This window comes from Onychomys torridus, chromosome 8, assembly GCF_903995425.1.
Source record: "Onychomys torridus chromosome 8, mOncTor1.1, whole genome shotgun sequence".
Taxonomy (NCBI): Eukaryota; Metazoa; Chordata; class Mammalia; order Rodentia; family Cricetidae; genus Onychomys; species Onychomys torridus.
Window position 1 is genome coordinate 90,461,183 of NC_050450.1, and position 26,505 is coordinate 90,487,687.

The window sequence follows — 26,505 nt, forward strand, 5'->3', positions numbered from 1 at the left end:
AGAAAATAGATAGAATGGATGGATGGATGGGTGGATGGATAGAAGGAAGGAAGGATTTGAGTAGAGAACAGCCAGAATTATAAAACAAAAATTTAAGACTTTTTTGTTGTTATATAATATGCTCTTTTGAGATTTTACAATTTGTAGAAAGACAAGAATATGAAGAAAGATGACATGGTCTACTTTTCAGCAAAATGAGTAACATTCTAATAAAAATAAAACAACAAAAAAAATCAAAGTCATATATACTACAACTGTTCTTTTGTTTTGCTTTATATTTAGAGACAGAAATTTCTTCCTATGTAGCCCAGGCTGGCTTCAAATTAAAAATGTTCCTGCCTTCACCTACTGAAAACTGAGGTCTCAGGCCCATGGCATGATGCCTAGGTACTTTTAATATGTAAAGTGTACTTCTAATTTAGGTGAAGGAATGAACTAATATGCATTTGTGAGTCACACAGCTAAAGATCTTTCCAAATCAGGGCTCTCAAACATATTATATATTAGTGGACAGTATTAATGAATTCTCTGTAAGAAATTCATAATCTTATGTATTATACATGTATGTATATGTAAGCACATATGGATACTAGAGGTTAATATAAGTTGTCTTTATCACCTCCTACCTTATTTTTTGAGACATGATCTCCCATTGAACCTGCTAATTAGTGAGGCTGGTTGGAACCCTGGGATAAAACTGTCTGCCTCTGGGCTAGAGAGATGGCTCAGAAGTTAAGAACACTGGCTGTTCTTCCAGAGGTCCTGAGTTCAATTCCCAGCACCCACATGGTGGCTCACAACCATCTGTAATGAGATCTGGCTCCCTCTCCTGGCCTGCGAGGATACATGGAAACAGAACATTGTATACATAATAAATAAATACATCTTATTAAAAAACAAAACAAGCCGGGTGGTAGTGGCGCATGCCTTTAATCCCAGCACTCAGGAGGCAGAGGCAGGTGGATCTCTGTGAGTTCGAGGCCAGCCTGGGCTACCAAGTGAGCTCCAGGAAAGGCACAAAGCTACACAGAGAAACCCTGTCTCAAAAAACAAAACAAAAACAAAAAAACAAAAAAAAAAGGAAAAAGCAAAACAAACTTGTCTGCCTCTTCAGCACAGAAATTATAGGTGCAGGCTGCCATGCCTACTTTGTACATGGGTGCTAAGGATCGGAATCCATAGTATCATGCTTGTGCTATCAGCACTTACGATGAACAATCTGCCAATCCTCAGGATAAAAAAATTGGGAGGAGTGTTATGTGTCTATGGTGTATGTACACATGTGGAGACTCCAGGTTGATGGAGGATGTCTTCTTTAGTCACTCCCCATCTTACATGCTTAGGCAGGGGTCTCACCATTTTGGCTAGTCTGGCTAGTCAACTTGCTCATGGGACTCCCTGTCTCCTGGGATTACACATGTGCTACTACACCCACCTGCCTTTTACATGGATGTAAGAGATCCAATCCAGCCCTCATGCTTGCACAGCAAGTGCCTTACCATCTGAACCATCTCCCCCCAGATCCCCAAATTCTTAATTTGATATTTTTATTTTGATCTAAAAACAATTATAAGTAAACACTTTGGATTGAGATGAGCTCTTTGTAAATGTGTATGATAACCAGAAATGTAAAATGATTATAATTTGTGCTAAGCGAGTGTGAAATAATAATCATATATTTGAAGGTTTTCAATAACTAACCTCAGCACCAGTGATTGCAATTGTGGGCCAGGTAAGTCTTTATTTTAAGGTGTTGTGCACTGTAGGATATTTAACAGTATCTTTGAATTCCACTCAACTTGATCCCAAGAAGTACCACCTCCTAGTTAAGGTAGCCTGAAATGTATCCAGACAACAACTGCTAAGCGCCTCCTGAGGGAGTTATCTCCAAGATGATAACTCCTGTAATTATTAAGAGTAGTAAAGCAAATCTGTCAATAAATATATAGAATGAATGAGAATGTCAAAACCTAAGGATTAAAGTTATAACAATTTCTATTACACTTAAATTGAGAGCTGTATCATTGAGGTATTAATGTCAATATAAATTTTATTAGTTTGGCACTTTTTCTAAATATTTTGCATATAAAGTCTTTCCTCTTAAGAGGCAACTTTGAGGGGTTGGGGATTTAACTCAGTGGTAGAGTGCTTGCCTAGCAAGCGTAAGGCCCTGAGTTCGGTCCTCAGCTCCAGAAAAAAACAAAAACAACAACAACAACAAAAGCAACTTTGAGCCGGGCAGTGGTGGCGCACACCTTTAATACCAGCACTTGGGAGGCAGAGCCAGGCGGATCTCTGAGTTCGAGGCCAGCCTGGGCTACCAAGTGAGTTCCAGGAAAGGCGCAAAGCTACACAGAGAAACCCTGTCTCGAAAAACCAAAACAAACAAACAAACAAACAAACAAACAAACAAAAAAGCAACTCTGAGAGCTGAGGAGATAGCCTAGCAATTCTAACACTGGATGGGCATGTGTGGGATAGGCAGGAGGGTCACCAAAAGCTCAAGACCAGCTTGGTCTACATAGGGAGTTCCTGAGTCATTTAGCAAGACCTTGCTTATTTAAAAGCACTTTAATTGAAGTAACTACCAAGAGCCTAAGAAGGTGGTCCTGGGTGTTATAAAAAAGTAAACTGGGTACCCATGAGGAACAAGTCAATAAGCAGTACTCTTCCATGGCCTCTGTATCAGCTCCTGCCTCCAGGTTCCTGCCCTCACTTCAAGCCTCAGTGATGAACTGTTACCTAGGAAATAAGCCTTTTCTTCTCCAAATAGCTTTTGGCCATGTTGTTTCCTCACAACAGAAACTCTAATTAAGACAAGGAGGGTTTGTTATCTAAATTTTATTATTCTTCAGGATTTAGTCACTTTCCAAGATATATGGAATAACAAAATGACTTACTGACAGGAAATAGTAGCCATTAAAACTTGAACTCTTACATTCAGAGGTTCAGAAGACCACAAGTTTAATATGTTGAGAAAAGGAGAGAAACTGACATAAAGCTCTCTCAGTGGTCCTCAGCTCAATCGCCTTATTAAAAAAAATCTGAAATGAATCAAAGTCACAAACATTACCTAAGGTTTAAGAAACTCACAATTTATTATTCTACTTAAAACGGTGATGGAATGGCTGGGAGAGGAGGGTATCTATGTTGGGATAGTTCCCATGGGGGGAGGGAGGAGAAAAAAAATCTAGTGTATCAGGTGGCCAAAAATAAGGACTGGCTAACACAAGAAACCAGTCACACTCATAAGCATCAACAGTTACAACAATTAAGAATTTTTCCTTGGTACCAAGTAGTTATCCCTTACCTGCTTGTGTGCATGATCATAAGAGTTAATGTGGTTGTCAAATTCCTGATGTTTCTGATACTGTTTATCACAGAGTTCACAGTAAAAGTTGGCTCTAAGATCTTCTAAGGCTTTTGCGATTGCCTTTTCTTTGTCAACATAATCCTGTTAAGAATCACAAAATACAAACAAGAAATAAACTCCGTAGGATTTAGACAGCTATTGCTCAAGTAGAGAGAAAGTAACCTCCCGTGGAACTCTGTGACTCTGAAAATGCTGGTAAAACACAAAGGTAACAATCTGTATACGCACTAACAAGTGTTCAAGTGTGTAATTTATTTCCCTTTCGGCAATACAATAAACAAGACCATCCCCTATTTTGTCCTCGACCAAAAACCAACTAGATTCAATATAAGGCACAATTTTAACCAGGCATAGTGTTGGTGCATGCTCATAATACACCTCAGGCTGACAAGGTTGCCTTGAGTTCAAAGCTATCCCTAGTACACAGTGAATACTAAGCTGGCCAGGGCCTAAAGAGTGAGTTCAGATCCCCTGTAAATGAACTTACAGGCAATTGTGAGTTGCCATGTAGGTACTGGGAAACTGAATGCAGGGCCTCTTTAAAACTAAAGTATCTGTTTTGTTTGCATATATGTGGAACATGTTTAAGTATGTTGAATGCAAGGAGGTTAGAGAACAACCTTGGGTGTCTATTCTGTCCTTACCTTCCGCCTTGTTTGGGGCAGGTAGGTGTCTCATTTGCCACTCTCTGTGCCAGGCTACATGGTCCACAAGCTTGCAGACATCATCTTGTCACTGCCTCCTACTTCCCCACAGGAGCACCGAGATCACAGACATGTACATCTGGTGTTTTATCCCATGAACTCAGTTTGTCGGGTTTGCAGTCAGTGCTTCACACACTGAACCATCTCCTAAGCACCTTTTCTTTTTTTCTTTTCTGAGACAATCTCCTTGTGTGAGTGACCCTAGGTGTTGCTTGGGATTATAAGTGTGTGCTGTCATGTCTAGTATCTTGCTTTGCCTCTTTCTTTCTTTTTTTCTTCCAAGGCAGAGTTTCTCTGGGTAGTTTTGGTGCCTGTCCTGGAACTCACTCTGTAGCCCAGGCTGGCCTTAAACTCACAGAGATCCGCCTGCCTCTGCCTCCAGAGTGCTGGGATTAAAGGCGTGTGCCAACTCCCCCACCCCCAGCTTTGCCTTGCCTCTTGAATGCTAGGAAGACATGCATCACCATTATGTCTGAATATCCTGGATTTTAGGAGTCCTTAAGTAAGCTATCACCTCAATTTTTGCTGTTTTTTCACCTTTAAGACTGTAAAATGATAGTTACCTAATTTTACTCAACTGTTATCTATATTAACAATGGAAGAAAATAATAGATCTTTGGTTTCCAAGACTGACAAAGATACTTATGGACTCTGACTGAGCCTTTTCTTTTTCCCATACTAAAGAAAATCTAGATACCTGTGCTAAATTTTAGGCACTTCAAAGTAGTGAGATTTTGAATGATCTTTAGCCGATCCTGGAGTAGGCGGGCTATGGCTTTACTTCCCTTCTAAATGGTAGAACGTATTAAAAAAAAAAAAATTCCTTTCCCCCATTTTCACCTTAAGTATCACAAGGAAAGAACAGCTTCTATATGATAATCTTAATGCAAACTATTTCTTATCTTCTAATTTTCCCATTTTATCGTAAAGATTGGACATACTATAAAACCTTGAAAAGAATGTTACCTGGGTAGCCTTTCTGAATGCTTACTTGCTTGTTCTAAACTGCAGTTTATGAATAGCCCCTTAAAAAGGGAAACTGCTCTGTATGGTAATATAGATATACACAAAACATGGTGGCACATGCCTTTAATCCCAGCACTCAGGAGGCAGAGGCAGGCGGATCTCTGTGAGTTCAAGGCCAGCCTGGTCTACAAAGCAAGTTCTAGGAAGTTAGGGCCACACAGAGAAACCTTGTCTTGAAAAACAAAAACAAACAAAAAGAAAAAAAGAATTCAATTTGATGTCCACATGGAGACATAAATCTGTGCTTTCGTACTGAGTGTAATTAACAATGAAAAAGAAAATTCTTCATTTGTTACAATAAACCCCTCCTTCAGGATTGGTGAGACAGCTCAGCAGGTAGGCTACCTGCTGCTAAGCCAGAGAGCTGAGGTTGATCTTTGGTGGAAAAAACCAACTTTTGATAGTTGTTCTCTGATTTTTATGCACACTGTGGCATTACATAAATGAATGCCAGCCCCACAAAAATACTGTCGTCCGTTTTCTTTTTGAAAAAGGAAAGCATTCGGGACTCTTCATCATTTTTCTATTGCTACTATTTTGACTCTCTACGTATTGTCTTGGACTAGTATTTTCAAACACAACACAATCTGCCCAACACACGCAATTTTTACTATGGTAGTTTAAAAAAAAAAAAAAAAAAAGTAACTGTACCGGGTGGTGGTGGCACACGCCTTTAATCCCAGCACTCGGGAGGCAGAGGCAGGTGGATCTCTGTGAGTTCGAGGCCAGCCTGGGCTACCAAGTGAGGAAAGGCGCAAAGCTACACAGAGAAACCCTGTCTCGAAAAACAAAAAACAAAAAACAAAACAAAAAAAAAGTAACTGCAAATTGAGGTTAACACACATCACCACCAAATATAAACAAATGCTGTTAGTGAAGGAGACCCTTTTCACCAAAAAGGAACACTCTTCTCCGTATGACATTCTCAAAGCACAGTGCCTTTGTGTAAGTAAGGTACCTTGTACTTTTGTCTCAGCTCTTCTGTGTCTTCTTTTTCTACTTCTAGGACACGACGCCGTTCGGTAGCATCTTCGGCATAATCCAGCTTGACAAAAATAAGACATTTATTTCTATTTCTTAAAGTACCCCAGAATTAGCTACAAAAATGTCATTTACACAAGTGTAATACTGTTGGAAAGCAAGAAGCTTGTGTTTTTCTCAGCTGGTTCTTGCTTCACTGTCTTGTCACAGAAAACAGCAAGCCAAGTATGTTACTTATTCTCTCTCTTGACAATCCTAATAGACCCAACTGTTGATAACAAGACTTCAGTTCAATATTCATTACCAACATTTCAGACAACAGAAAGAAGGTACCGTGGATAACAGCTATATACAATTCTACATGGGCAAAGCTTCTAGTGTTAAGCACAGAGCAACACTGTCTATTAAAACAAGTACCAGAGCCTGACCTGGTCTTTCTGTACAATACTGGGGAAACTCAATGCTTACAACCCAGTTAAAACAGGGGCAGTATTTATATCTTCTGTGCTTCAAAAATAGCACAAAATGAAAACATAAAATTACTTTTAATTGACCAAAGAAAAATTAAAATTATGTTCATCTGATAAATAAATGCTTACAATGATATCTGAGTGTGAAGTTAATGCGAATTTTATACATCTCATAAAATGCTTAATGAGACCAATTTACCTCCATTTCCATACGACCCATGCCCATGACATCATACTTGACAACGATTGGAATAGGGTCTGTTCTCCCTGTAACAGAACACAAAATCAAGTTGAGACATACAATTAGACCAACAGTCACTTTAACACTAGGTTTGGGTGGTTAGATCTTGCCTTGGAGTGCAGAGACCAGAAAGCTACAGTGAACCAAACAAAAGCCATTCTCACAGCTTCCATCCAAGCCTTCCTTTCCTGGATTAACCCAACAAATCATGTGGGCTGACCTCCCAGCAGGAGAGAACTCCAGGTAACTATGGCAAAGCAAAGTGAATGGATGTCATCCCTTAAAACTGGTGATGAATATATCTTACTAACTGCTTAAATAGGGGGGAAAGTGCATTTCAAACAGAGGAAACTGATACAATTATAAATCACTATGTTTTAAATTTTTGTTTTTCAAAAGACCCCTTTCAAACAAAGGAAAACTTTAAATAAAAACAACAGCTACTTGCCCCTAGGAACAAGACTGGTTTTATTTTAAAACTGGTGCCTAAGGTCTCATTTCCTAGAGTGGATTTACCACTGGCTACGGATGGTAACTGGTAAGCTGTGAAAAGGACTAGTTGCGAAGAAAATTGACTTTCAACTAAGTGATCTATACTGAAGATTTTTTGGAAATAAATATATTTAATCCACTCCTAACCAGCCAAAGCAAACGGGGCAGACAAGCACTTTACTACCACAGCTGTGTGTTACATCACAACCTGCGCTGTCGTTGTGATGTAACTGAGAAGGAAGGACTTACCTTACCCAGGGTACACCTTTAGTGAAAAACACAAGTTTACTTCCCTCATCAACTCACTCAGACTGACGTAAACAATTGTTTTTGGTCTTGTTTTTGTTGTTGTTGTTACACACACACACACACACACACACACACACACATTATTATACCTTTGGGCAAGAAATTTGAGTTTTGTCAGGTTAAATCTTAGGTATTATCAAAGAAAGATTTTAGAATAATTGGTTTGTTTGGATCCTTAAGAAAAAACCAGCAACACTTGTGTCTGGGTCACTATATACTTATGGAAAACAAACCCAGAAGTTTAACTGCTCATCAACAAGATCCCATTATTGTTTTTAAACAATAAGTAGATAGAAAACAATCAATTATCACATAGTTAAAAACAAAACAAAACCCCCACCCAAGTAACAATGAAAATCTTTTGCAAGGAAAACAAAAACCTTCTAGAAGTCTTCTAGGTATTTCCGAGACTGCCAGTCAAACAAGATGAAAACGTAGTACTCTCTTCTGCCCGATGGTATAATAAATAAGCAGTGACTGCAATCTTCAGCAAAAGGACCAAGGTAAAGACAGGTTATAAAAATGACTTCCTAGGTGCAATATCACTTTCATAACGTCTCATTCAGGGATTTACTGGTAAAAACAAGTAGTCCAATGAAACAATTGAAAAGAAACATCAAAGAAATTTATTTTAGAATTTTTTTTTTGATTGGTCAGAATTTATTTTGGAAGAATCAACAAAGTTTTGGTATAGATTGATTACCTCTGTAAACCCCTGTTTTATAAATTCTGCATTAGTACTTTTGCCTTCTAAGGCAGTCAAAGTTTGTTTTAACTTATTTATAAATTGCAGTAGCAAGTGCTAGTGCCCATTACACTGGGGGTGGGGAAATCAGTCTTTTGACAGTATTAAAATTTAATATTCTAACTGATTCTTGGCAGTTCTAACATAGATACATTCCTTCTTAACAGTACCCTTTAATGAACAGGTAGGTATCAGACAAGTTGCATAAAGAAAGGAAAATGAAAAGACCAAGCAGAAGGATGAGGCTACAACAGAGAGAGGAAGCCTAACATTGGTGTGCTGATGACAGAGGGGTAATTCAGTCTGAAAATACACAATTACCACTGCTAAGTTTACCATCACCACAACAAGTCCAGGGTCATAACGCTGTAAAAAAGAAACACCGTTTGTTAGGCAGAGACCATTAGGGGAGGAAACAGGCCTTCTAGCAGGCAGACAGGACCAGGGTGAAGTACCTTTGGGCTTTATCCCTCCCCCAATTTCAGTGAGGACAGAGGAGGGACATTTTGTGCTACAGCAGCTGTTTCTGTACTGGTCAGGATGGGGTGTGAGATTTTTGTACTGCTACTTGAGAACATGAACAATCTAATCTCTTCACTAACGCAGGGATGGGGGATGGGCTGGGATGTCAGTCTGTGTAAGGGGAGAAAACTTACTCTAGCTTCCAGTCTTTCATCTAACTTATTCATTCTGGCAAATCAGTATTCAGGTCCAAGATGGAACTCCTTAAATAAATCACAGTAGAGACTGGATGGGATCAACCAGACACTGACCAAGTAATTTTTTTTCACAAAAGAAGTAAAGGAGCCTGGCTGACAGGGCTTCAAGACCTTTTTAAAATAGTTAATAATCAGAAGTCTAGAAAACAACTTCAGATAGTCAATGTTTAAAGAACTAAGTTCTGTTATTAAGAATGAGTAAAGCTAAGCAGTTCTACTCAGATCTTTGCTTCCTATTAAAAAAGACTTTGTCACCAACATCTATGCTTCTGTACATAACTAGACCAATCTTTGAAAAAGAATTCCAGGGGGAAAAAAAGCCTCAAAAGAACTATCATTTATAATCTCCCCAGAGTTAACTCACAGAAAAGACCCAAATTACAAAACAACCAATCTGAAGATGAAATCACTGCGTAAATGAAGCAATAATTTCTTCTTATTTTTTTTAAAATTTATTTATTTATTATGTATACAGCATGTATGACCAGAAGAGGGCACCAGATCTTAATACAGATGGTGTGAGCCACCATGTGGTTGCTGGGAATTGAACTCAGGTCCTCTGGAAGAGCAGTCAGTGCTTTTAACCTCTGAGCCATCTCTCCAGCCCCAATAATTTCTTATTATTAAAGTGACTATACAACCAAGGAAAAATCACAGGGGGAAAGAATATATACAGAAAGGGATTGTACCATGCTTTAAAAAAAAATCCCCTTGCTTATTCATTTCCAATCAATTGACTGATCCTATCATGTATCACTTAGAAGGGTTGGAGAGATGGCTCAGCAGTTAAGAGCACTGGCTGCTCTTCCAGAGGATCTGGTTCAATTCCCAGATGGCGGCTGTCTGTACACATACCTGTCTGTAACTTCAGTTCCAGGGGATCTGAGTCCCTCACACAGACACACATGCAAAACACCAATGCACATAAAATAAAAATAAATCATAAAAAAGAATAACAAGAATAAGTAACAATTTGAAATGATCAAAAAAATTTTAAGACAAGGAGAGTGTGTATCATATCCCCTCAAACAGCCAACTTCTTTATACAACACGGTGCTAAAGTCAAGTCACTTCCTTATTTTCAAAGTGTGGAAGTTTTTATTTAATTTCTACCAAACTATTAAGAACATTTTTGTTATGTCTTTCACTGGGCCCAATTTATGAAAATAACCTGAAGGGCAGTTAGCTGTTTATTTGCCCAGCAAGCTGGCCTTATGCGATTATCTTTTAAACAAAGAACTACAAAGCAGCCAGGCATGGTGACTCACACCAGGAAGCACTGGGGAGGCTGTGGGTGAGAACTGCAGCAAACCTGAGACCAGCCTGGGCTACACAGTGAGTTCTAGGTCAGTCAGAGTGTGAGAGTGAGACCAGGTCTCAAAAACGAAAGTAATGAGAATCACCATCACTACAACAAAGAATGTGCACACATACAAAGCGACAACCCTAAACTCCATGGATCAGAACTACAGTTCTATAATTAATTCAGCACTGAGCACAGTACACGGTTAGCTCATGATCCAAAATAAAGGCATTAGAAAGATTTAACAGTCTGTATGCTTCACTTCAAGTATTTGTTTGCTTTTTGAGACAGGGTTTCTCTGTGTAGCTTTGCGCCTTTCCTAGAACTCACTCTGTAGCCCAGGCTGACCTTGAACTTACAGAGATCTGCCTGCCTCTGCCTCCCAAGTGCTGGGACACTTACATTTTTTTAGGACTGTCCCCTTAAAAGGTTGGGCTATAAAAATCTCAGTTCTCAGGCTTGGGGGTTTAACTCAGTGGTAGAGCACTTGCCAAGCAAGCGCAAGGCACTGGGTTCGATCCTCAGCTCAAAAACAAAAACAAAAACAAAAACAAAAACAAAAACAAAAAACCCTCAGTTCTCTGAGAGGAGATAACTATTAACAGTGCCTTTTTATAACCACAGGAGAGTCTGAGTAGAGATGGCTATTCTCTATTTTCAGAATGGTCATACAGATCAAAAGTGGTCACAAACAAAGCAAACTTTATAAATTTAAATCACTATACAGAAGACTGCTGAACTCTTTACACAGTCATCGAAAGGCTTCAAAACCATCTGTATGTGCAAGTCCAAGGGTGCACGTGTTATGTGCAGGTGCACATGTCTAAGGGCAGCCACAGGACTCCTGGTATTATTCCTCAGGCACTATTCAACTTGGCTTTTGAGAAAAGGTCTCTCATGGAGCTTACCATGCACCCTACCTAACTAGTCAACCCAAAGGATCTACATGTTTGCTTCCCCAGCACTGAGACTACAAGGGTGCCCAAACCAGTTTTTTGTAACCTGGTTTCTAGGGATCCAACTCAGGTCCTTCAGGTACTTTACTGAATCAGCTATGCCCCATGCTCAGAAATATTTCTAAAAAGTGATCCTTCTCCAGATATGGTGGCACATGTTTATAATACCAGTACCTGGAAAGCAGAGGCAGGAGGTCAGCCAAGAATTCCAAGTCAGCTAGGTCTACATACAATAAGTTTAAAGTTGTCCAGGTCAGCTTATCTCAAAAACAAACAAAAAACCAAAAACCATAATAGGCACAACCATCTAGGAAGTGTTTTCCCAGGGTCAGCACACAGTGAATAATACAACTGTGGTCCAAGGGGGACAGGCTACTTCCCAAGGTAGCAGCAAACCTTGTCAGTAGCAATCACATGGTACGTGTTATGCAGGCATGAAAGACAATATATTGGGTAAGTAACAGAGTCTTGTGGTTTCATGGAAAGAGCTGATGACACCAGGCAATGTATGGCAGATTCAGAGTCCCTGCAAGAATCCCTAAGAAGTCATCACATGAAGGTGAAGACTAAGTTGCAATGGAAACCACAGGAAATCCCTAGAGGAGAGCTGCAGGTATGGAATGGAGCTGGCCCAGAGGGGCTGTGTGTGTTCTCTAAGAGGCAGACCTGCAGCAAGCAGCAGGTTACTCAAGCACTCTGGAGCCCAGATGATTCTGTCCTAAGCCCCAGACACTGGACCTGGAGCTGCATCATTTTCCAGTCTTTTTGTCCTGTGCCCACATTTCTTCGTTTGGAATGGTTTGGAACGGAACAGTTCACTCTGTACCACTGCATACGGAAGTCTACAAATCTGACTTTGTTTCACGGGGTTTCTGTGCAGAGACCGCCTTTAGTCTTGGAAGAGCCTTTGGACTTTTGAACTGTGGTGACACTGTTAAAGACTATGGAGACTTTTAAGAGATGAACTAAATACATCTTTGATTAGGAGTCTTTAGGAACCAAGGTGGAATGTTATGATCTAAAGTGATGTGGTTGTGCTTGGACAAACAGTTCATTCAGAAGATTAAGTGCTTGCTGTGAAGCAGGACTATGTGACTTCAATCCTGGACCTACGTACAAGTGAAGGGAGAAAACTAAATACACCAAGTTGTCCTCTGACCACACACATGCCACAGCATTCAAACATACATATCACACTCCTGGCCAGGCATAGTGGGGGTACAGGCCTTTAGTCCCATCACTCAGGAGGCAGAGACACAAACAATTTTTTTTTTTTTTTTTAAAAAGGTGGCTTTCTAGACTTTTAAAAAAATTCAGATTGTCAGGTATAGATGTGCAGCCTTAATCCCAGCACTCAGGAGGCAGAGGCAGTCACAGCCCTCTGAGTCCAGGCCAGTCAGGTCTACACAGTGTTATGGTGGGAAAAATAAAATAAAAATCATACATCACTTGGGAGGAAGAGGCAGGTGGACCTCTGTAAGTTCAAGGCCAGCCTGGTCTATTTAGTGAGTTCCAGGACAGCAAGGACTATACAGAAAGACCCTACTCAAAAACAAATAAATAAATAAATGAATTGGATTTGCAGGGCATGGTGGCATATGCTCAAATTTTCAACACTCTGGAGGTTTGGGCAGGAGGATTTTGATTTTGAGGCTATTCCAGAGTACATAGTGACAGTGTTCACCCCTTCAAAAGGGGGGAAAAATCTCTATGTGCATGAGAGATATTACATGTTTTCTTTTCTAAATAATATCCCCTTCTGATTATGTTGGTGGTAATCTCTTCGTTCTTTGTGGTTGGAGACAGTTTTGCTATGTGACCCATGCTGGTTCTGAGCCTTTGATTCTCCATGTCTCAGTTTCCCCAAGTACTGAGGTTATGTTTGCTTTTAGCTTTTTTGTTTGTTTGTTTGGTTGGTTTTGTTTTTCAAGACAGGGTTTCTCTGTGTAGCTTTGCCCCTTTTCTGAAACTCACTTGGTAGACCAGGCTGGCCTTGAACTCACAGAGATCTGCCTGCCTCTGCCTCCAGAGTGCTGGGATTACAGGCGTGCACCACCACTGCCCGGCTATACCTTTAGCTTTTTTATAAAACAGCTACTAAATAAATAAGCTTTTTTTGTTTGTTCGTTTTTTTGTTTTGTTTTGTTTTGTTTTGACACAGGGTTTTTCTGTGTAGCCCCAGATGTCCTGAAACTTAGAGAGCTGCCTGATTCTGCCTCCCCAGTGTTGAGATTAAAAGCATGTGTCACCAAACCCAGCTGAAATATACTTTTTACTTGGTGTTCTTTTAATCTTCCTGAAGTTGGGGGTATGGTTCAGCTGGAAGAGCACTTGCCTAGCACACACAAAGCCCTGGGATTGATTATCTAATTGATTGTCTAGATTGCAGTTTATTATTACCTCAACTCTAGAGATGATAAGATAAAAAGGAAGGTTATTGAATCTACTTTTAGAAAGCAACTACTAGTTTTTTTTTCCCCCGACAGCTAATATTTTATTGAGAGCAGTCTCATTATATGTGGTCCAAGAACATTCAAATAGGAACTCAAATAAAATCAGATGTTAAAGATCAGTCTTCAAATATCATACCCAACAATGCCATGTTTGCCTAGATCTCTCTGATATAAAAACCACACCCACACCTCAGTGGCCACCAAACCATTCAGTATAGCTTCCTTGACTGTAAGGTGTTTAAAGCTACCAGTTTTAGCACTTTGAATTATTTTTTTCTCACTCTGAATAGTTGCAGGGAGCTCAGCGGGGCTGGGGGAACCAGCTCAACCTTGGCGTACAGCAAAATGTAGCCAATCTAGGCTTCGAGTTAGTCAGGGCAGAGTTTATTAGCCCCAGGGCCTTCTCCACAAAGTTACGGATGAACTTGGCCATAATCTAGGATAGAAGGTCCGTCTCCTCAAACCACCAGCTGAATGTCACCCTTGGAAGGACCCGTGGTAGGCCCTGCAACTACTAGTTTAAGTATTTCACATTGGATTGGATTTTTGTATATTGTATACAAATTATGTATATTGATACAAAGTTAAGACTTTGTTAGAAAATACTGTACATATATTTCTAATCTTCTTCAAGGTATTGTACCTATACAGTTCATTTAACAATGTAATACAAATTGCTAGTCCTTGAAAGCTATTATTACCAACTAATTAGGATATAAAGAAATGCAAGTTACTATTCACCTATCACAATCAAACGTGTAGCCATATTAGGTATGTTTTCTCCTCCCCCTCCTTCTTTTTTTTTTTTTGTGCTGAGGATCGAACCAAGGGCCTTGCGCTTCTTATGCAAGCGCTCTACCACTGAGCTAAATCCCCAACCCGGTATGTTTTCAAGGTCAAACAAATATATTTTAGATAAACAGGACATCATCAAACACTTCAGAGATCTACAGAATATGGCATTTAAGACATTTTAATAACATATTCTTTAAAAAAAAAAACAAAACATTTATTTATTATGTATACAGTGTTCTGTCTGCATGTGTCCCTGCAGGCCAGAAGAGGGCACAAGTTCTCATTACAGATGGTTGTGAGCCACCATGTGGCTGCTGGGAATTGAACTCAGGACCTTTGGAAGAACAAGCTGTGCTCTTAACCTCTGAGCCATCTCTCCAGCCCAGATTCTTTTTTTTTTTTTTTAAATGATAATGAGACATGCCTGCTCCAGGCAGCTCCAGTATACTTTAGAGAAGATGATCTGCATCGAAGAAACTCCATATGGAGTTTACTTTCATTGTGGCAAGTCAGCCACTGGGCAAGAAATTGCCCTTACCTCGACTGCTGACAGTATGCTGTCCAAAATGGACAAGCAGAACACAAAAGAAAGGCTTGCTGAACCTTTCAGACAAGGTAGGAAGGCCCTTCACAAAATCTTACTTCACAGATAAGTCTGTCAGATATGTTAGGCCTGTAGGCCAAAGATGGATGGCCCAATATTGCGGAGAAATCTTGGGTAACTGTCCAGGCAGCCAGCTGTTTCTGTCATTTCTCACATTTTTCGGAAGTAACTTGTTTGTACTTCCTGCTTACTTAGGTAATATTATTTCCTTCTCAGGTCTCTGAGGGAGTTGAAGATTAGACAGTTAAATGTTACAATTTTCCTTGTTAACAAATTCAGAAAAGAAACTCCCTAAAGATAAGTGTATAAGTTTGAAAGACATCAAAAGATAGTTTTCAGTTGGGTATACAAGTTAGGATAGAAAATGAGTTGGGTGCAACACTTTGGATGCACAAAACTAGATAGTGGAGTATTTTCTCTGAATTTGTCAGATGTTTATAGACTAGACATTATTAATGCAACTCCTGGTTGTATACATTGTATATAGTTTTTCTTATATTAGTTATAACCTTCTTTTATTACTTTAGACAGAAAAGGGGAAATGTGGTGATATATTGTGTATCCTAAATAAACTTGCATGAGGATCAGAGGACAGAGCCAGCCCCTAGATTAGACATAGCCGTCAGGCAGTGGCAGCACACAGCCTTAATCCTATCACTGGGGAGGCAGAGATCTGTCTGGATGTCTGTGAGTTCAAGGCCACAATGGAAACAGAGCCTGGCAATGGTGGCATACATCTTTAATCCCAGGAAGTGATGTCTGGGCAGAGAAAGGTATATAAGGCTTGAGGAAATAGGAACTCACTCCTTTAGCCTGAGGATTTTGTAGAGGTAAGAACTAATGGCTGGCTGTTCTGCTTCTCGGCTTTTTCAGCTTTCATCTTGATATCTCTGACTCTGGGTTTTTTATTATAAGACCATCTAACATTCAAACAACAAAATTCTAAGTTAAATTGTTCAATTCTCTAGTATTACCATTATAATACTCAGATTTGTTATGTTTCCCCATTAGTCCTAAGTAGGCATGGGTTATAACTTATAGTTTTATTCTCCACCCCCAGGTTTTGTTATATAGCCCAAGCCAGCTTATAAACCTCCTGCCCCAGCCTCTGAAGTACTAGGATTACAGGACCACCCCCATCTGTCCAGCTCGTAACTCATCCTCCTATTTCCCCCTCCAATCTACATGTATTTATTTATTTGGTGGTGGTGGTGGTGGTGGTGGTGGTGGTGGTGGCGGCGGCGGTGGTGAATGTCGTGGTGTGCATGTGGAGGTCAGAGGTCAGAGGACAACTTGCAGGAGTCAGTTCTCTCCTTCCACTATGTGGGTCCACGGATATCAAATTCAGTTAGGCTTGACAGCAAACACATTTACCTACTGAGACATTTCACTAGCCCCCTGATCTTTCTTGAAGAATTAGTGTAGTTCTGGGGTATTCTGTCAGTAAATATACATATAATAAAAACCACAAAAAGTAATAACAAATAATATGCAGAATAATTAACTACTAGTCTTTAGAAACGCATAGTTTAAGAAGGGCAAACAAAATACACAATAAAGAATATACATGGTAGAACACTAAAAATTTCACAGAAAATAAAACGTAAGAAAAAACAAAAATCAAGGAGGAAACTAGGCACAGTGGCTCACACCTATAATCTCAACACTCAAAAGATAAGGCAGAAAAACAGCTCAAATTTGAGGCCCACCTGTCTACACAGCCAGACCAGGTAAAGGTACTTGCCACAAATCTGACAACCTGAATGTGATCTCCAGGAACACCTACATGGTAGATAGAGAACTAACTTTCAAAAAGGGCTCTGTTACACAGAGAAACCTTGTCTCAAAAAACCAAAATAAAAAAAGTCTATGAAAAGATTTTACTACCTAATTTACCTTCTAGTTTCTAGTGAATTTATATTAAGTATGAAGACTATATATGATCACTTCAAGAAAATATATCATATTCAGAGCCATTTCCAAATTGTTGGAGAGCAAGGTAGACAATTGTCTTACATTATAATTCTATTAAAATTGAAGGATCCAGTAAACTGTTTAGGCATATCATACAGCACATTGATAAAGGCACAGATTCTACACACACACACACACACACACACACACACACACACACACACACGCGGAAGGTACTTATAAAGATTCTGCTAAAATAGAAAACATGCACGTTTTAGCACCATTCTACTACTTATTTGCTAAAGGATCTTGGACAAACTGTGTGGAATGGGAACTTCCCATCAAGTATGGTGGTGCATGACTGTGAAATGAGCACCCAGGCAGTGGAGGCAGAAGACTCCCAGTTCAGGGCCAGCATGGTTAACACTGAGCCATAGGAAAACCTTATCTCAAAAAAAAAAAAAAAAAAAAAAAGAGAGAAAGAGAGAGAGAGAGAAAATTTTATGATCTGAAAAATGGAAATTTTATCTCAAGAGACATGAGGATTGTATGACAACTACAGGCTAGCTAGCCTGGCATATACAGAGTCAAACTATCTCTGACCTCCACACACAAGCCCAATACAAGATACATAAAACACACACACACACACACACACACACACACACACACACACACACCACCACCATTATCATCCAAGATTTTTCTAAAAATTAAACTAATCAATAAAAACGCTCTGGGATCCAAAACCAGTCTTCTGTAAGAGCAGTATATGTATTCTGTTAACTGATGAGTCCCCCTAGCCCCAAGATGTATACTTTAAATATGATGCTCTCTATAACAAAAACCAATCTTTTCCATTATATTCTTTTTCTCTACAGTTCACCACTCCTTCCTATTCTTCTCCAATCCCATTCTTTCTTAATTTTATTACTATTTTTTGCTGTTGTTTTTTGAGACAAGGTCTGACTATGTAGTTCTGGCTGTCCTGGAATTCACAGTGATCCACCTGCCTCTGTCTCCCAAGTGCTGGGATTAAAGGTGTGTGCCACTAGGATGGACCCTTTCTTTTTTAAATTTATATATTCTTAAGTCTGTATGTGTATGAGTGTTTTGCCTGAATGTACATGTGTACCATGTACATGGCTGGTGTCTACACAAGTCAGAAGAGGGCGCTGTGTCCCTGGAACTGGAGTAACAGATGGTCATTGGGTGCTGTGAACTGAGCCCTGGACGTTTGCATGGGCAACATATGCTTTAGCTGCTGAGCTATCACTATAATCTCCCCTCACCTTCCTTTTAGCTCTAAAATTTAGACCTCTTGGGGCTGGAAAGATGGTTTAGTGGTTAAAAGTGCACACTATTCTTCCAGAGGACTGGAGCCTATAATTCTGGCTCCAAGGAATCCAACACCCTCTTCTGGCTTTTACTGGGAGCCCCACACATGTGACATATAGTCTCAAAGAAACACACATATAGGCAGGGTGGTGGCGGTGCATGTCTTTAATCCCAGCACTCAGGAGGCAGAGCCACGTGGATCTCTGTGAGTTCAAGGCCAGCCTGGTCTATAGAGTGAGATCCAGGACAGCCACCAAAACCACACAGAGAAACTGTGTCTCAAAAAAACCAAGAGGAAAAAAAAAAAAAAAAAGAAAGAAACAAACACACATATAAACAAAAATAAAAGTAAATCTTTTAAATTTGTTTTAAGATTTCTTTATTTTGTATGTGCCAGTGTTTTACCTGAATATGCATGTGCATCACATGTGTGCCTAGTGCATGAAGGTCAAAGGCATTAGACTCCTTGAAGTGGAGTTACTGATGGTTTTTTACCACCATGGAGATGCTGGAAAGTAAATTCAGGTCCTCCACAAGAGCAACAAGTGCTCTTCATCACTCAGCTAGCTTTCTTGTCTCTAAAAATAAATCTAAAAAACAAACAACAACAAAAAAGCCCTGCACACACACACAAAACAACAACAAAAAATTGACCTCTTACTCAAGACTGAATTCTAATTTTTATTTACTTTCTGGGATATATCTTTTTAATCTAATTTTATAAATTAAGTACATTATCTGTATTAACTAATTTCTACTAAGAAGATTAAAGATGGCCAGATGTGTTGGTTTACAACTATAATCTTAGCACTCTGAAGGCTATGGCAAAAGGTTACAAGTTCAAAGCCAGCATGGACTATATAGCAAGACTTTGATTTAAAAAAAGTTAAAGGCTCTCAGAACCTGAACCTTACTAAATGTGACTCAGAAACTACTAAGATTAGGCTTGTCTTTGACCAATGTACTAAAACAGACCTACTTAGTCATCAGGGAGCAGAAGTGGTGCTTCCTAAACTATATGAGCCCTGTGTAAACTAAAGTATGGCGACAACACTGGTCTCAAACTAGAGACCTCATACTGGGAATCTTGACTCTCACTTCCAGAAGCTTGGGTCACAAACACCCCACACTAGGCACAAGCTTCCTGACAATCCGCACCTTGCTTGTGATTCAGAGGAGCTGTTTCCTGACCCCCCATTCCATCCCTAGTTTCAGTGCCAGCTTTTCTGAAGGAAAAGGTTAAGTATAAAGTGGACTTAAAGTCATGCTTATACTTAAACGGCAGACACTCAGCAGCTGTGGGACTGTTCTAAAACTGTTTCCATTTATAAAATGAGGATACTTAACTTGGCCTGGTCACTCTTATCTATAATGCCAGCACTAGGAAGACAGGGCAGGAAGATCACTGAGAGCTGGAGGCCAGCACAGGCTACACTGTGAAACCTTATCTCAAAACAAATAAATGAGCCAAGCATGATGCTTACCTAGGATCCCAGCATTCAAGAGGCTGGCCCAGAAAGATCAGGAGTTCAAGGCCAGCCTTAGCTATAAGAGACACTGTCTCAACTTACCACCACCACCCCCACCCCCTGCCAAAAATACTAGCTATATATTTTATTAAACAGGACAATGAGAAACATTTAGATCCTAGATCAGTATTTGGCCTATAATACGTACTTAATATTACTTCCATTTTCCAAAACTTTACAGGGAAAAATACTGTTCTTTTACAAATATGCCACTTAAAAAAAAAAACAAACATAAAAAAACTATCTGTCACAAGAATATGTAAAGAAAACTGATCAATAGGACTAGGGACCTGTAGAATTGGTGAAGTGCTAGTCTAGCATATAAGAATTCCTGGGTTCATTTAGTCCCTAGCACCTATAAAACCCATAATCTCAGCACTTTGGATGTAGGAGGATTATCAGGAATTCACCATCCTTGGCTACATAATGAGTTTGAGACCAGACTCCATGAGACCTTGTCTCAAAAAAGGGGAAGGGGGGAGCTGTAGAGATGGCTCAACGGTTAAGAGCACTGGCTGCTCTTCCAGAGGACCCGGGTTCAATTCCCAGCACCCACATCACAGCTCATAACTGGCTTTAACTCTAGTTCCAGGGGACCCGACACCTTCATGCAGACACACATGCAGACAAACACAAATTCCCATGAATTAAAAATAAATGATTCAAACAACAACAAAGAAGTGGAAGGACCCAGGTGTGATGGCACCCATCTTTAATCACAGCATTTGTCCTTATAATCCTAGCAGAGGCAAGCAGATCTCTTTGAGTTTGAGGCCAGCCTGGTGGATAGTGAGTTCCAGGACAGCTAGGGCAAAAGAGACCCTGCCTTAAAAAGAAGGAAGCAAAGAACTAATTCCAGAAAGTTGTTCCCTTACCTTCACGCGCGACACGCACAAAACTGAATATGCACATATGTGCACACACATGTACATACACAAATTAAGAAAGAAAAAACTGACAAAAGTGTAAGTTTTTCTTAAGAAGTTAGTGAAACTGGGGATGCAGCTTAGTGGCAGTGGCAGAGTACTGTGTAACATGTCACAGATAAAAGCATAGGGAAGGGTTGGGGATTTTGCCTATCAAGCCCAAAGCCCTGGGTTCGATCGATCCTCAGCTTAAAAAAAAAAAAAGGAAAAAAGTTCCCTAGTGCCTGTGCCAGTATTGCTAACTATCCAGGAGGCTAAGGAAGGAGGATCATTTGAACCCAGGAGTTCGAGACCAGCCTGGGCAACACAGTAAGATCCAATCTCACTATTAATTAATTTAGAATTTTTAACTAGCTAGCATGAAGATCTGCATTCAACCACCAACACTGCCAAAATAAATTAAAAATTATGTGTATGTTCATGCATGTCAGCACAAGTGTTTCAACTTTAAAAAGATGCACAAAAAAGCAATCTACAACCTCTTCAGAGTCTCCTTCACAAACACAAATACAGAGGATAGCCATGTGTTACCACAGAATGTAGAATGTCTCTGTTTAATACCTAAACTGTGGACAATGTTACCTTTGACAAGGTTTCAGGAACCATGCTATTCCAACACTTCCCTCCCAGTGCTGCAACTAAGGCATGCACCACCATTCCTGACTTAAAAACAGTAATTTTGGGGCTGGTAAAGCTCTAAACAAGCCAGGCATGCTGGTTCTCATCTGTAATTCCAGTACTTTGGGAGGCTGAGGCAGGAAGACTACCCCAGGTTTCAGGTCAGTACACTACACAGTGAATTCCAGGCTAGCCTTGTCTATAAAGTGAGACTTTAAGAGAAAACAAAGCTAAACACACAGAAGATTAAAGCACAGACACTAGAGTCTAGTAGTATCTAATATATACAATGCCTGTTAGATGCCAGTGTCCTATACTGAAAACAGAGTAGGAAGATGAATGTAACCCAGGTATGTTTATAACAGACCTGAAATGGATTACCTCTAATTCAGTTAAAACATATAAATATGGAGCTAGAGATGGTTCAGTGATGCCACTAGCCTGGTGACCTGAGTTTGATCTCTGGGATCCATATAGTGGAAGGAGAGAACCTACTCTAGCAAGCTGTGCCCTAACACACACGCATACAGGCACACACAGTGCAATAAACAAATGTAATTTAAAAAAAAAAAAAAAGTCTAGGGCTGGCAAGATGGCTCAGTGGTTTAGAGCACTGGCTGCTCTTCCAGAGGTTCTGAGTTCAATTCCCAGCAACCATATGGTGGCTCACAACCATCTATAATGGGGTCTGATGCTCTCTTCTGGCATGCAGGCATACATGCAGATAAAGCACTCATAAAATACATACATAAGTAAAAGAAAAAAAAAACAGTCAGGCTGGAGAGATGGCTCAGAGGTTAAGAGCACTGTTTGTTCTTCCAAAGGTCCTGAGTTCAATTCCCAGCACCCACATGGTGGCTCACAACCATCTGTAATGAGATCTGGTACTCTCTTCTGGCCTGCAGGGATACGTGCAGACAGAACACTGTATACATAATAAATAAATAAATCTTTAAAAAAAAAAAAGTCTAGTAAGATGGCCCTGTGGGTAAAGGCCCAAGCCAAGCCTGACACTGAGTCTGATCCCTGTGATCCACATGATAGAGAAAACCAACTCCCACAACTTGTCCTCTGACCTCCATATGCATGTGTACCCCACACACACTGTAACAGATAAATGTACTTTTTAAAACATTTAACATCTCTAAAGATGGATCCAGGCAGGAGCATTAATGTGTGCTTGTAATACCAGCACTCAGGAAGCAAGGACAGGACAATTGCCAAGTCTGAAGCCAGTCTGAGCTACAGGGCAAGATCCAACCACAAAACCAAACATAACAGAACACAACACTGCTCCCTACCCAAATAAAGTACTTTTATACAAAAGTAACCGAAAATCCTTATTTTCAAGAAGACCAAAGCAATATTCAGGACAATCACATTCTTGATTTTGTTCAAGAAAGGAGTGTACAATGCCAGGTATAGTAGCTAACTACCTCCTGCAATTCCAACACAGAACTTGGCTGGCTGAACCAGGAGGATTGGTGTGAGTTAGTAAAGAAACCCTTCCCTCTGCAACCCTTCAAAAAGGCCCAGTGATGGGCCGGAGGAGATGGCTCAGAGGTTAAGAGTACTGACTTCGGTCCTGAGTTCAATTCCCAGCAACCACTTGGTGGTTAGCAACCATCTACAATGAGATCTGGTGCCCTCTTCTGGTGTGCAGACATACATACAAACAGAACACTGCATACATGATAAATAAATACATCTTAAAAAAAAGAAAAAAAGGCCCAGTGACATGCATGGCTTAGTGGGTAAAAGCACTGGCCACTAAGCCTGATGACCTGAGTTCATTTTTCTTTCTTTCTTTCTTTTTTTTTTCCGAGACGGTTTCTCTGTGTGGCTTCGGAGCCTTTCCTGGGAGTTCAGTTTTCAAAACCCACATAGAAGAAGAGAATTGCTTCCCAAAAGTTGTCCTCTGACCTTCACATGTATACTGTGGCATACATGTACCACCAAACAATCACATAGACATATATATGCACATAAATAAAAGTAAATCTTAGAAAAAAAATAAGGGTCTAGAGAGATCACTCAGCAGTTAAGAGCACTGGCTGCTCTTCCAAAAGACACAGCTTCAATTTCCCACAGCTGAGCTCACAACCATCTGTAACTCCTGTCTCAGAGGATCCAATGCCCTCTTCTGGTCTCTGTGCGCACCATGCATGCATGTGGTGCACTGACATGCATGCAGGCAAAACACTTAACACATAAAATAAGTAATAATAAATTTAAAATAATAATAAAAAATTACCTAAAACAGAAAGTCAAAAAATTTAAGGCACAGTATGGTCCTTGGCCTAAAGAAACCTTCAAAGGTCTCAAGCAGTTAAAAGGAACAAGTTTTTTTTTTGGGGGGGAGGGGTGGGGGGATGTTGGAAAATAAGCTTAAAAGGCAGAAACAATGTCCTTTGAGACATCATTATGAGTCTCATTATGAACTCAAGGTAATTTACCAGCTTCAGATTCAGATTCCTGAGTTCTGAGATTATAGACACGGGCCACCATGCAGAGCCAAAAATAATATCCTAGTAGCTCAGTAAATATGCTAGCTGTCTAATTCTACTGTTTTATCTTTCTAAACAGGATGAGTTCTGAAATAGTATCAGACTCCATTCATATTTCCAAGACTGAAACTTTTAGTTTACAATCAAAACAAAACAGCCAAACCAACACATAACTAGACAATGTAAAAAGGAGGTTTAGGCACCACTTCTGAGTCAAACCTAAGGAAAACATCTCACAGCAAAATAATAATTCAATTTCAAAGCCACAAAGTGTTATAAAATTATTTTCAGAAATGCAGCCAGTCTAACGGTCACAAAATACAACCCTAAGTCATTGTTTTGTTCTGAATTAATTATATCCTCTTATTCTATGATACATAATGGTACAAAATGTTCCCACTGGCTGGGCTCTCTCCTTCAGATGACAGATATTTTATCAACATTACTTTTCTGCAGGTCTTTTGTAGTTAGAGTTTTCCTGCCTGGCCCAGTCAGGACAAATCTCTCTTACCTGCCAGTCCCACAGTCACTCAGACCCAACCAAGTAAGCACACAGAAACTTACATTGCTTACAAATTGTATGGCCATGGCATGCTTCTTGTTAACTACTTCTTTTATCTTAAATTAACCCATTTTTGTTAAGACTCTTAATCTCAGGGTCGTGGGTTCGTGTCTCACATTGGGCGCCAGATATTGGTGAAATTATTAAGGCCACTTCACGTAGTTAAAAGGGAGGTTTATTTTGTGGGGTAACTTACAAATGAAGGGATAGGTTGTAGGGTTGGGCAAAGGTATGGCGCAGTCTGGCTGTGTTCTCTGCAGAACTCTGCTCAGTCTACCTCCTGTGTCCAGCGTCCCAGAACAAAGAGAGAGAGACCTCCTCTCTATCTTGGGTCTTCCGCTTTCTCCTCTGCCCTACCTTGTGGGCGTGACCATTACTGAAGCCTCAATGGGGGTGGGAACTTCCAGGCCAATGCTGGGATGGCTATCCACTACAGTCTTTATTTTAACAGTAATAATTATTATCTGCCATATACAATGAGGATTTTTAATAAGCATTTACAATATTATAATGATCAAAAGGAAAACTCAAATACAAAAGCGAATATCAAGTTTACAAAGTACAATTTGATATCTTGGCACAGAGAACTTTATTTTAGAGTCAGCATGCCCTATCCTTAGCCTATCCAGTGTCCACTACCTACACTGAGCCCCAAGGAATATGGCGTCACCTGTAAAAGCCTTTCATAAACTGAAATAACATTTCAACTTTTGGCCAAAAAAAGAAAAAAAAAAAAAAGCCTGAAGAGATCATGTTTAAAATTTAGTGAATATGTTCAATATGTTAAGAGTCCTAATTTCAAATAAGAAAGAAAGTTGACAAATAAAGCTATAGAATTTACAATAACATGTGAGCCTAGAATTATCTACAGTGAAATTATGGTACCAAGAAGGCATTATCATTTTTATTAAAGTAACAGGGCTTTCTTCTATAATTAATCATAGCAAACACTTAGAACAGTGAAAAAAATGTTACAAATTACCTAAAAGTACCATTACTATGGTCTATTCTAGGTCAAATCATGTGTTAATTGGAATAAGTTACATGACAAAATCCAGCATAATACCTGCATAATGTTGAATCTGATAATAAGAAATAAAGCTATTTATTTATTTGTTTGTTTGTTTGTTTATTTAGGGGCAGAGGACCGAACCCAGGGCCTTGTGCTTGCTAGGCAAGCAGGCTACCACTGAGCTAAATCCCCAACCCCGAAATAAAGCTATTTATAAAACTAACTTAACTCTTAATTTGTTTTGTTTTTTTTTGAGACAAGGTCTCTCTGTGTAACAGCTCTGGCTGTCCTGAAATTCTGTAGACCAGGCTGGCCTCATAGAGATCCGCCTGCCTCTAATTCCCAAGCGCTGGGATTAAAGGCATGTGCCACTACTGCCTGGTTTTGACCCTTAATCTTTAAGCGATTTTTCACTAGCTATTTTTTAAAAGTCAACAATGTAAATATACTTAACACTACTAAACTACACCCTTAAAATAGCTAAGTAAAGCCACCCAAGCAGTCAGAGACAGAGGCCATGGCTACATGAGCCTGATTCAAAAGAACAAACCAACAAAAGCAGAAAGTTAAAACAGAAAAGCCTTGGGTGTAGCTCTACAGCAGTGCACAGACACAGGATATACAAAGTCCTGGGATGGATATTCAGAACACAAAGCAAAGAAGGGGAAAGAAGGAGAAAGATGTTATTATAGATAAATTAGTCATATGATTTAAATGTAATTCCTACATTTAACAGGCTGAGGCTGTGGAGTCATATAGTTCAGGGCCAGCCTGGACTAAAAGGAGGCCCTGGTCCATCCTCACCCCAACCCAATAAGAAAACAAACAAGGAACACATAAAAGCTGTAATCTTAGAATTCAAGAGACAGAGGCGGGAGGATCAGTACAAAAATCAAGTTCACCTGGTCTACAGAGCAAGTTTCAGGCC

The 26,505-nt window shown here is 39.8% G+C and overlaps 1 protein-coding gene and 1 pseudogene across 5 annotated transcripts in view; both read right to left on the reverse strand.

The window, feature by feature from the left end:
- Gpatch8 (G-patch domain containing 8) overlaps positions 1-26,505 on the reverse strand; it is a 71,150-nt gene that overhangs the window by 18,890 nt on the left and 25,755 nt on the right. For 4 of the 5 annotated variants that reach the window (XM_036194898.1, XM_036194901.1, XM_036194900.1 and 1 more), the window contains 3 exons: positions 6,754-6,821; positions 6,062-6,148; positions 3,311-3,454 (listed from right to left, as the gene is read on the reverse strand). In XM_036194898.1, the coding sequence (XP_036050791.1) occupies positions 3,311-3,454; positions 6,062-6,148; positions 6,754-6,821 (299 nt within the window). Of the gene's footprint in view, positions 1-3,310; positions 3,455-6,061; positions 6,149-6,753; positions 6,822-8,662; positions 8,708-8,997; positions 9,067-26,505 lie in introns of all 5 variants that reach the window. The other variant, XM_036194902.1, reaches the window with a different exon arrangement.
- Positions 13,803-14,323, reverse strand: LOC118588528 (annotated as a pseudogene).